We start from the raw sequence: 11,173 nt of genomic DNA on the forward strand, positions 1-11,173 counted from the left end.
AGTCCAATTCGTTGAAAACCGATCAAATTGTTCACAATATATTGTCGTCGCGCAACAATTTAAATCGAGCAAGGAGTCGATTCTTTATCAACATATCTTAGAGGCTCTTTGCCTACATTTACAAATCAATTTTTTTAAACGGCAAACTGTTGTTGACACTCCCGAATAGTCGTTGTGCATTACTCTTTAAGAGCAGTTTATCCCCTGCATGCAAAAACGACCCTTTAGGAGTGCCAGCAACAACTCCCTTAAAAAGGTGATAACCCAGTAGAAAATAAGTTCAAAGAACTCACACGAAATTTCAGTTTTATACACATTGCAAAAATTCATAGTTTCAATTCACATCAATCTGAAGCAGTACATGTCAATTTGAGTGGAAACTGCAAATAATCAGGAAATAGTTGTCTGCAAATAATAAATCATCGTCACAAAATCAAAGTCAAGGCTTGAACCACAAGAGAGCAACTTCATTAACCACAAAACATAAACTTGCTGATTTTCATACAAGAACTGGGTAGTGAATATGCAGAATGATCCAAGTAGAAACGAACTCACTCATTCAAACACAATCGCTAGTTAACGTTTTAAAGTTTACAACTTTATTACTTCATTTCTTTATCAGGAACTAAAACAAATTAAAAAACTTAACAATCAGAGAAATTAAACTTAGTTTGAGATGAACCCAATTTCACAGAGGGTATAAGAAAGATTATTCACCAAAAAAAAAAAAAAGGAGAAAATTTGGCATAAAAAGGAGTAGCAGGAAGAATGTGATAAATACCCAGAAAATAAGACAAGGGTTTTTCTGCAAATCCAGCGACCGTTACACTCTCTCTCTCTCTCTCTCTGGGGTTCCTCTTCTATCGGATCAGCACCGGGAAGAGCGATCCCTTCTCCTGCTCTGACAAAAAATGAAGCGGCTTTGGGCGCCGTCTCCGAGGAAGAAACGACGGAAAGGAGCTCTGGGCTCTGTGCGCAAAACATTTGGAGAATTATGTCCTTCTTAATTTTGTTGAGTATGTATTCAAAATTCAAACCTGAAAATCAAGAATTAAAGTTGCGTCTAAAATTGTTTTATTTAATTTTTCGTTAATTTATCACTCGTATTTGATACACTTTCAAAGATAAATTAATAATTTATAACGAGTTTAAGACATAATATTCTTAAATTCAAAAATTCATCGAGTTATCCTTGAAGGATAAATTCGCAATCTATATGCAATCGTGAGAGTTTATTAGCGGAAAAGTAACTATTACCCTTTAGAGTGTGTTCCGTGCAAATCACTTGACTTGAATTCACAAAAAATCAAACATACTTGGAGACTAATAGGTAATAGCCCACAATTAATAAGTAAGGTATTAAGGTGATTAGTTGTGAGAGAATTTAAGTCGAGAGGATAAGAAATTTATTACCACCTTCAAATTAAAATCACATTAAGCACGCCGCAACCCGTCGAGCCCCTCCCTCGGGTTAGATTGACACACCCACGTTTGATGGGGTTAAAATTTTTACCTGCAAATTGCCCAGACCAAAAAGGCCATCTAAAATTCTGTAAATTTTGAAAAGTCAGATAGAATAAAAAGGGCAAAAAAAAAAAAAAAAAAAAAAAAGAGTAAATTTTGAAAAGTTTGTTCAGTTTCACCACACACAGTAACCTGAAGCAGTAAATGTCAATTTGAGAGTAACTTGCCAGTTGATGCAAGACAAACAGTTGTCCACCTTTTCCATATCTACCTTAACAACCAAAGTAACTTAAATGCTCCACCTTCACAAATAATGCTTCCTAGAGTCATGGTAAATTCTTGAACTCCAAAAACCACAAAGCCATTAACAAATTTGTTGAGAGATTAACTAATCAGATAACAAACAATAGTAAATCATCGTCTGCCGTCAAATAAACGTACGATTTCACCAAAGCAAACACAAGTGAACAACTTCATTAACAACAAAACATAAACTTGCTGAGTTCCATACAAGAATTGGGTAGCAAACACAAAAGATGCATAGACCGAAAGAGGTAGAAACGTACGCACTGGTTTAAACACGCAATCACTAGTTCTGCTGAAAGTTTGGAGACACCAGGCTCTCCACATACACGTCAGCAAAGATGGGAAACGGAAGGCCATTTACCAAGAACTTTTTACAAGTTCCGTTCTTCGTGTTGCACAGTAGTAATTGCTTTCGATTTCTCACCAGTAATATCTTGCCATCCTTCCAGTAACACAACGGCTGTAGAGAAAAATATGAGTCAGTGATCAAGATCCTCGTCCAAGACTCCTTCACATTATACTCTTTCATGACCCAAAACGAGTGTTGCTTCATACTGCTCTTGTGTAGCAAACAAAGGCACCCTCCCAAAACGCCAATCGTAAATCTAGTATGATTTGTGACTGAATCAGGTGGTGCCAAGTCTAAGAACTTCTCTTCTGCTAAATCAAATGCAGCAATGACATAGGTAGCTCCAACTCCGACGGGGCCACATAACCAGTGCACAGCTCCATTGAGAAATGTTGTGGAATCGTCCAGAAGATGTTTGTAAGGAAAATCTTGAACCCTTTTCCATGAATTGTTTTTCAGTGAAAACACATGCACCATGCATCCATAAGCAACCTTCACAAACTTGTAGTCATTGATAGAAGGAGCATAACCAAAACTGTGCCTATGATAACCATTACGGCTGTCTTGTCCAGGACAAACATGAATCGGCATGGGGCAATCCGGTACCATCAAGCAATCTCTGGTGGTAGGATTGAATATAAAGAATTTTTCTGGCACGGGCATAATGCAGACCAATCCATTACACGAACCAAAGGTTTGGATCCAAGGAAGGAGGGGTTCGCCGCCCTTGAGTGGAAAATCAAGCTCCAGGGGTAACAAATCATCATCTATAGGTGCGAGATGGTCCAAGGAGAAGAGAGAATTTGTAGAACTGATAAGGAGTTTGCGACTCTGGGTTCTCTTCAGGTGAGCTTGGATGAAGTGGGGTTGAGTGGTGAGATGGAGCCATAACTTCGATACACACCGGAATCTACATACAGACTTCACAGGAAGTCTAGAGAGAATGTCTTCAATGATATCTTCTGAAAGGTTTGGGCCGTTTGACATTTTTTTCGGGGTCAAAAACAGGTTTTGCATTGATGCCTAAAAGTTCAGTACTTGGCAATGGCTTAGTGATTTTCAAACTCCTTATTCCCTTCTCCTCTGCAGAAAAAAGAACAAACCCAACTTACACAAAATTCAGTTTCGAATGCAGGTGGCAAAGATGGGAGCTCCAAAATCGATGTCCTTACACCAAGATATTTGCAACTTTATTTCTAGATCAATAACTAACCATGGGTCCTTACAAACTTTTAAACAATTCCATACCCATATATTTGAAAATTACCTAACTTTACAACAAGAAAAAAATTACGCGTAATTTGAAATGAAAACATTTCCACAGAGGATTTAAACAGATTATAGCAAAATTTCGGCATAGATGCCTGAAGTTGAGTACTTTATCCAGATTATAACTTGGTTTCTTAATTCAGGAACTAAACATGGGTCTGTATAATCATATAAATTAAATAGCTTTATAATCAGGGAAATTAAACATAATTTGGGGTAAACCCATTTCAATAGAGACGAAGCAAAATTAATCACCCAAAAAAAAAGGGGATAAAAACGCAAAATTTTGCAACAAAAGAGAGAGAGAGAGGGTTAGCAGGAAAAATATGTGACGATACCCAGAAAACAAGGGTGGGGTTTTTTTTTCTTCTGCAAATCCAGTGACAGTGCCAATCTTTCTCTCCTTCTCCTTCTCTCTGCTAGCTCGTGCCTTGGGCTTCTTCTTCTTCTATCTCAATCGGCACCGCCAAATACTCTCATTCCATACTTCTATTTGGGGTTTTGGGGACCAGTCTCTCTCTCTCTCGCTCTCGCTCCGGAAAATGGAAAGAAATAAAGAAATAAAAACCAAGTCAACAATAGAAGGGAAAATGAAGTCAAGTCGAATCACACGACGAAATAAATGAAAGCGGCTTTTGGCCCTTTTGCAAGGGATATAGGAATTTTTCAGTGGGACGGAAATACCGTTATCTATATGTCATGATACAAATAATTAAATATTTAAAAAAAAATTCAACCATTGATATTATGAGATTTACTGTATCAATTATTGTTCCTAAAATACTGAGAAATTTCTTCACATGAAGAGGTTTCCTCACGAGGATGTCTTGATCTAATAATCTATACTTGCAATTGGCACAGACGTTGAACATGTATAATTAAATTTGTTTTTTATTTTAGTATGACTTATCATTAATGAGTACTGGTAACAACTCAAAAAGGAAAATGATAAATACAAAAAAGGAAGAGAGAAGGTAAGAGAACACGGGGAATATAGAAAGATGAAGAGAGACAAAAGTGGGGTTTATTTATGTATTTTTTAATTTTTAAATAGGATATGCTATATTTATATGGCTGTGATGTTAGTATAAAAAATAATAAAATTTATTTTTGTTCAGTTCTGATGAGAGGGTTAGAGTGATAATTCGTTAAGAGTTTCGATTGACAAACAAGGTCTTATTAATATGTAGTTTAAATATATAGAGCAAGCGGCCATTTACTACAGTGGTGGAGATAAGTGTTACCCTTACACTGGGTTCCAACCCCATCGGCTTAATCTAACATCTAATTTAATATCTCGGTGGTGCAAATGAGTGTTGTCCTTACACTGAGTTCGAACCGGCTTCATCTAGCATCTAATCTAATATTTAATTTAACAAATCTATCAGTTGACAAAGAAAAAAAAAAAATATATATATATATATATATATATAATTTGAGAGCAACAAAATGGTGAAGCTTCATTTTATCAATCATGCCCTGACTTTGATAGTGAAGAACAATGAACAACTACCCAAGTAAAATAGGAACAAAATGGTAATTCAAAAATTCAAACGTGGAGGAGATAAACGCGAACGTGCAGGATCACGTATAAAAAAAACAGACACAAAACCTCGCACGAATTCCCCACTGAAAAGTCAGACACAAGGACCAACTTCATAAAACACTCGATCTAGTCTTCATGCTTCATAAAATCATAGTCATTGTCATTACTGAACCTCCGCAACCTCAAGAAGTGGGGTTCCATCATGCATACGGTTTTGGATATGCTCATTCTGTTGATGATTACAAGTTTGTCACAATTCCTTATGGATGCATGGTTCTCATTTTTTCATTGAAAAGCAATTCATGGAAAAGGTTCAAGACTGTCCTTACGAACATCATTTGGAGGGTTCAGGGACGTTTCTCAATGAAGCTGTCCACTGGTTTTGTGGACGCGCCTTGAAGATGGTGGTAACTGCATCATTGCTGCTTTTGATTTGGCGGAGGAGAAGTTCTTAGACTTGCCCGCACCTAAATCTGTCACTGCTTATCAGACGTTTACAACTGGTGTTCCGGGAGGGAGTCTTGTTTACCATACCAGCATGATAGGGAATACTCATTTTGGGTTATGAACGATTATGGTGTGAAGGAGTCGTGGAGTAGAATATTTATAGCCGAATCATATTCGTCTACTTCTTTGAAGCCATTATGTTACTGGAAGGATAACAAGATATCCTTCCGGATAAATTCTGTGCAATCCAAATGGGGCTTGCAAAAATTTCTTGACAGATGGCCTCCCGGATAAATTCTGTGCTGATGTGTATCTGGAGAGTCTCATCTGTCCGAGTTACCACAAGAATTTGCAGCTGCGCTTGATTCCGATGACATTCTACACGTTTCTACTCCTGGTGAATATGAACTACTTGCTTCTTGTAACAGAGTTGAGCAAGGTTGTAACCAAAACAAGTAACTGAGCAAGTGTAGGTCCAGTGGTTTAAGCCTCATTGACTGTTTACTTAGTTTTGATGTAATTCTCTGCTGAATTGACGACAGAGACATGGAGCAGGCGATAGTTATACTCTCCTGTGCGTTTGTTGTACCGGATTATTTCGGACTTGATTAGCTTCAAAAACCAAGCTGGACTGGCTTAGACTAGACTAAGCTAGACTGACTTAGCGAAGCATTTGGTGCAATGTCGGACTAAAAAACAGAATAATTAACAAATCTTAATATTATATTATTTACTCTACATATATTAATATTATATTATTTCATTTATATTATTAGTATACTGCATTCTTTTTTTTTCATAACAATTCTCTATTTTTCTATTATCTCCCTTCCCATCTTTCTTCTCTGTCCAAGGCAACCCAGTCCCCAGATCATCCCAATCGCCATCCAAACCCAGAAATAAAATCTTGGCCTTCTTTTGCCACAACCCGTAGAAGCAGTCTAGCAGAAACATGGCGGCGACTGATTCTTCTTCAGGAGTAGATTAGTGGAGTTAAGGAGAATAAAGCCCTTGTAAAATCTACCTACACAACAAGCCTTAACAAAATTAGTGTATAACAAATCTATATGCACAACACGACTCTAGGATCACCACTTAGTTAATAACTGTGGATGCAAATTTTCGTCTTCTCATTTTTTGACAAAATTGCACCTATAAAACAATCAACACATTTGGTCAAGACCAAAAGCCTCATGCGCCCATGATGAATAGGGGGTGGCTTTGGCCGAAGAACCTCTGATGCCAAAGTTAGAATTTAGAGAGAAAAATGTTTGGAAAGTTTTTGGGAGTTTTGCAAGAGTGTGTAACTTAGCTTTTTAGAGAAATCAGGGTCCAATTTATAGAGCATGGCCGGCCCTCTTTAGGAGAGAGAGAGTGGCCGGCCTTTGGGTGTTTTTTGGGGTGTAATGGGTGAGTTATTTGGCAATTAATAGATTAATTAGGTAATAAATTCATTAATTGGCCAATTAACTCAATTTATATGGAATGTTTTGAAGGTTACGGAGTAAATACCTTGTAGGGAATATAAGATGAGGATGGATAAAATAATTTTGAATTTGCTACCTATTTTGGGCACTTTTGGCTTGGTTGAGGGATGCTTGCCCACTGCTCACGCATAGGAAACCTAGTGTGCCTCAAGGGTAATTTTGTCATTTTTACCCAAAAATCCATCTGTCGCCTCTTGATTATTTTTGGCTCCATAAATGCCCCCATACCTGCTGGGCTACTCGTAGAAAAGGGCAGCAGGTGTAGAGATCTTGCTCTAGGAAACTTAGGATCGCTTCCTATTTTGATGTAGATTCCCTCTTTAATATGAAATTAGATCCTTCTAGGAAAGGAAAATAAATTCCTCTCAAAGTCTATTTAAGTCCACCTTAAGTGGGTTGTTAAATTAACTTTGGAGAGCTATTTATTCTACCGTACAAGAGAGAGAAAGCTTAGAGGATATTTCTTCCCCCTTCTCTAGCAATCTTCTACATATTGCCCTTGCAAAAGATCGTCTTTCGTTGCTTGCTTCGTCTCTGCGCCGCACTAATGTAAAAAATTTAATTTTCCTTGTCTTCTTCTTGGATAGTGCTGTCGTGGTGTAACCGTCGGGGTGGTGCGGCATGCCAGCTGACATGGGCCAAGAGTCGGCTTGGTATGGTCCAAGGAGGTGGTGTGGCGGGGGCCATTGTTTGTACTGCTCAACTTGATTGAAGTCAAGGATTGGCTCGACATGGGCTGAGGAAATGGCGTGGCATGGGTTACGGTTTGGGCTGCTTGTCGGAAATGAGGAAACTGCTTGAGTTTGATTTCTCAGCTGTCATAGATGGAGCAGTCAAGGATGGAACTGCCAAGATTGGAGCTGCTGAAGATAAAGTGTTGTTTGAGCAAATTGTTGAGTGCAAAAAAGTGGCTACTGCCCCCTGACCATTTTGCTTCATACTCGATCTTCAAGCATTCAATCCTTTGAGCCATATGGCTTTCTCGCACTAGAAAGCTTACCCAGATGGGTGTCAGGGAATTAATTTACCTTCTTGCACTGGAGAGCAATTAGTTTACCCTCTCGCACTAGAGAGCATTTAGTTTATCCTCTTGCACTGGAGAGCATACCCATAGGGGTGTCGGGGAATTAGTTTACCCTCTCGCACTGGAGAGCAATTAGTTTATCCTTTCACGCTGGAGAGCAAACCCTTTTGGGTGTCGGGGAATTTGTTTACTCTCTCACACTGGAAAGCAATTAGTTTATCCTCTCATGCTGGAGAGCAAACCCTTTTGGGTGTCGGGGAATTGGTTTACCCTCTCACACTGGAGAGCAATTAGTTTTTCCTCTCGCACTGGAGAGCATGGAAATCATTGTCGTGAGTGTAGCTGAAGAAAGTTGGACTATTGGGACAACCGAAATAATCCTTAGCCTGCCCCCGGTTGTTGGTAGTTGGGCTGGTGTGTCATTCTGGTACTCGTCTGCCCCCGTCGTGCTATTAGGTTGAGCTGCTACATTTGTCGAAACAGAAATAATCTTTATATCCAGCAATCTATATGGGGTAGTCTCATCTGCTCGATCTTGTCATTGAAAGATGACTCGCTTATGTTGGTTATGTCTCATCGGAACGCTTTTTCAATAGTTTCGTTGCGCAGGAAATTGCGCAATCACTTGGTCAAGAACCTTTATACTTCTTCCTGAATTTGTCTTTGTTTAGGGTGGCAGAGCTCTTGGCTGCCCCCGATCGTGACCTGCTGGTCTAGGCTGCTCTTCCATGTGTTCAGCATATCTATGCCACGGTTGCGGTGGGTGTGTTATGTCCTAGCAGGCGAGCGAGTAACTCGTAGGCTGCTGGTTAAACTTGAGCCGGATTGAGTGACTGCTTCTCTCTATCCGCTGTGATACCTACTCCGATGTGAGGTCGATGATGCTCCTTGTGGGCCTTGTCGCGAATGAACACTTCGCCTAGAAGGTTGCTCATGTTGATTATCGGAGTGTGGCCCCAAACGTGAGTGTATGTTTGTCCGTAGGCTTAACTGAAAGTGCACGCTCCTCCACACACTAAGACGGTAGTATACGCTATCTCGGGGGTCTAGTCGGGAATGTACTCTGTTAGAACGCTTGGTTCGTGACTGGTCAAGTAGCTACTTGTCGGGACACTGGTGGAGAGGTTCGTCTGCCCTTGTCCTTTTTCAAGACACCTCGTCCGGGACACATTGGATCTCGGTGCGTTGCAAGAGTTGATTCACCGAGGTTGTCTGTTTTGCAAGGGCACTCGTCAACTCTATGACTTGTCGAGACAAATGGTGTTCGCCATTTGGATTGGAAGAACTTGGAAGGAATATGTCTCCTTGAGCAGTGGAAGTGTGGTAGGCTCCGGATGGTTGAGATAGTCTTTGGCCGGTTTGGGCTGCTTGGAATGCTGCAGGAGCAGGCTGGGCCACGGAGTGGGCTGCTCGGCGGAAGCAAGCTAGGCCGCAGGAGTAGGTTGCTCGGTGTATGATGCATGCAGGTGCGAAGCTTGTGCTCGGTTTGGCAACGCGTTGGGCTCGTGTTGGGCGTGGAGTGACATGGCTTGGGTCGTGGCCTTAGTGCCGTGAACTGCCTTGGATGGCACGGCTCAGGTCGTGGTGGTGACACTATTGACCTTGCCACTCCACCTACAAAATTTCACCTACAAAACTGCACCTACAAAACAATCAACACCTTTGATCAAAATTGCACCTACAAAACAATCAACACCTTTGGTCAAGGCCAAGAGCCTCATGCACCCACGATGAATGGGGGGGCTTTGGCTGAAGAACCTCCAATGCCAAAGTTAGAATTTAGAAAGAAAAGTGTATGGAGAGTTTTTGGGAGTTTTACAAGAGTGTGTAACTTAGCTTTTTAGAGAAAATGAGATCCAATTTATAGAGCATGACCGACCCTCTTTGGGAGAGAAAGTGGCCAGCCTTTGGGTGTTTTTTGGGGTGTAATTGGTGAGTTATTTGGCAATTAATGGATTAATTAGGTAATAAATCCATTAATTGGCCAATTAACTCAATTTATATGGAATGTTTTGAAGGTTATGGAGTAAATACCTTGTAGGGAATATAAGATGAGGATGGATGAAATAATTTTGAATTTGTTACCTATTTTGGGCACTTTTGGCTTGGTTGCAAGATGCTTGCCCGCTGCTCGCGCATAGGAAACCTAGTGTGCCTCGAGGGTAATTTTGTCCTTTTATCCCAAAAATCCACATGTCGCCTCTTGATTATTTTTGGCTCCACAATAACCACCAAAGGTCTCTCACTTCATGATGAGTTACAAGAGTTACACAATAATGAAATTTGTAGACTTCTTAATTAATTATTCGAGAGTTGTTATTTTATTTTTTATTTTTTTAGCAAATAATATATTTATACTAAAGAGATGGAAGAGTGGGCTAAGTCTTATAATAGACTAGCAATAATAATGTTTAGATTTGTTTTTAGCGAGAATACGACCAATTATATTGGACACTCCCCAATTAGACTTTTATTGTGATCAGCACATGGTGCGGTATGTCACATGTCATTATACATTTGGAAAAAAAAAAATTTCAAGTATTCCTCCAATTATATAATGACATGTGACAATATCGCCCTGTATTCTAGTTATACTGAAAAATCTCTCCTCCCAAATTTCAAAACATAGTCGAATCACTTTAACATGCTTTATTGTAAAATTCCAAGAGATCCTTAGGGACATTTATTTTTATTTATGAGAGAATTTCAAGAATATTGATAGAGTACAACATCATAACCCCATGACTAATCACAAATACAATCGTATTAGCATGATCCACCAAATTAAATGCGATGTGGTTAGAACAAAAAAAAATTTAATTAAGCACAATAATCAATAACAGCAAAGGGATGACCTTTGAATTAGCAGATCAAACCCTAATTAATCAGAACACATAGAGGGCAGCCAATTCCTCCAATGACTCTGAAGTGCTACCAAAGCTGGGATCTTCTGCATTATTCTCCAGCATCCACAACAAGTGATCAAACAAAACCACCTCACAGTTTACCAAGATGCCATTCTCCTCTCCTCGTTTTTGCTTCGGTGACTTGTCGATCAAGGCATCTAACAACGGATGGTTGAGGTACTTCGAGCTAATCACATAACGCTTCCTCGTGCTTCCCACGAATATTACAGTTTGGTGATGATGAAGTTCATGACTATCATGCACACATATATTCTCCCTCGCAGATTTCGACCTTAGGCTACCGCATGATGAAGATCGCCCTAGCTGTCTTGACAAGCTCTTGCACTTCCGTATCAGAAAATTCATCTTCTTCAT

General features: G+C 39.6%; 2 protein-coding genes and 1 pseudogene across 3 annotated transcripts; 1 reads left to right on the forward strand and 2 right to left on the reverse strand.

Moving 5' to 3' along the window:
* Window positions 1-619: 619 nt before the first annotated feature.
* LOC137725968 (F-box/kelch-repeat protein At3g06240-like) lies at window positions 620-3,983 on the reverse strand. 2 transcript variants are annotated; one of them, XM_068464813.1, is made up of 3 exons: window positions 3,727-3,983; window positions 2,035-3,202; window positions 620-969 (listed from the first exon to the last, which is right to left on the reverse strand). In XM_068464813.1, exon 2 carries the CDS (start codon window positions 3,134-3,136, stop codon window positions 2,054-2,056), a length of 1,083 nt encoding a protein of 360 aa, XP_068320914.1. In that variant the 5' UTR covers window positions 3,137-3,202; window positions 3,727-3,983; the 3' UTR covers window positions 620-969; window positions 2,035-2,053. The 2 variants fall into 2 exon arrangements, with proteins under 2 accessions (XP_068320914.1, XP_068320913.1); XM_068464812.1 differs by lacking the exon at window positions 620-969 and having other exon boundaries at window positions 1,635-3,202.
* A 1,086-nt stretch (window positions 3,984-5,069) lies between these two features.
* LOC137724700 (F-box/kelch-repeat protein At3g06240-like) lies at window positions 5,070-5,844 on the forward strand (annotated as a pseudogene).
* Window positions 5,845-10,777: 4,933 nt separating this feature from the next.
* On the reverse strand, window positions 10,778-11,173 carry LOC137724701 (auxin-responsive protein SAUR78-like). Its single transcript, XM_068463425.1, has one exon. The coding sequence runs from the start codon at window positions 11,171-11,173 to the stop codon at window positions 10,778-10,780; it is 396 nt and encodes a 131-aa protein (XP_068319526.1).

The sequence above is a fragment of the Pyrus communis genome, chromosome 2 (assembly GCF_963583255.1).
Source record: "Pyrus communis chromosome 2, drPyrComm1.1, whole genome shotgun sequence".
Classification (NCBI taxonomy): domain Eukaryota; kingdom Viridiplantae; phylum Streptophyta; class Magnoliopsida; order Rosales; family Rosaceae; genus Pyrus; species Pyrus communis.

Excerpts from the sequence above, each read along its gene's own strand:
- LOC137724701 (XM_068463425.1), bottom strand. The coding sequence starts at position 11,173 with ATGAAGAAGATGAATTTTCTGATACGGAAGTGCAAGAGCTTGTCAAGA.
- LOC137725968 (XM_068464813.1), bottom strand. The coding sequence starts at position 3,136 with ATGCAAAACCTGTTTTTGACCCCGAAAAAAATGTCAAACGGCCCAAAC.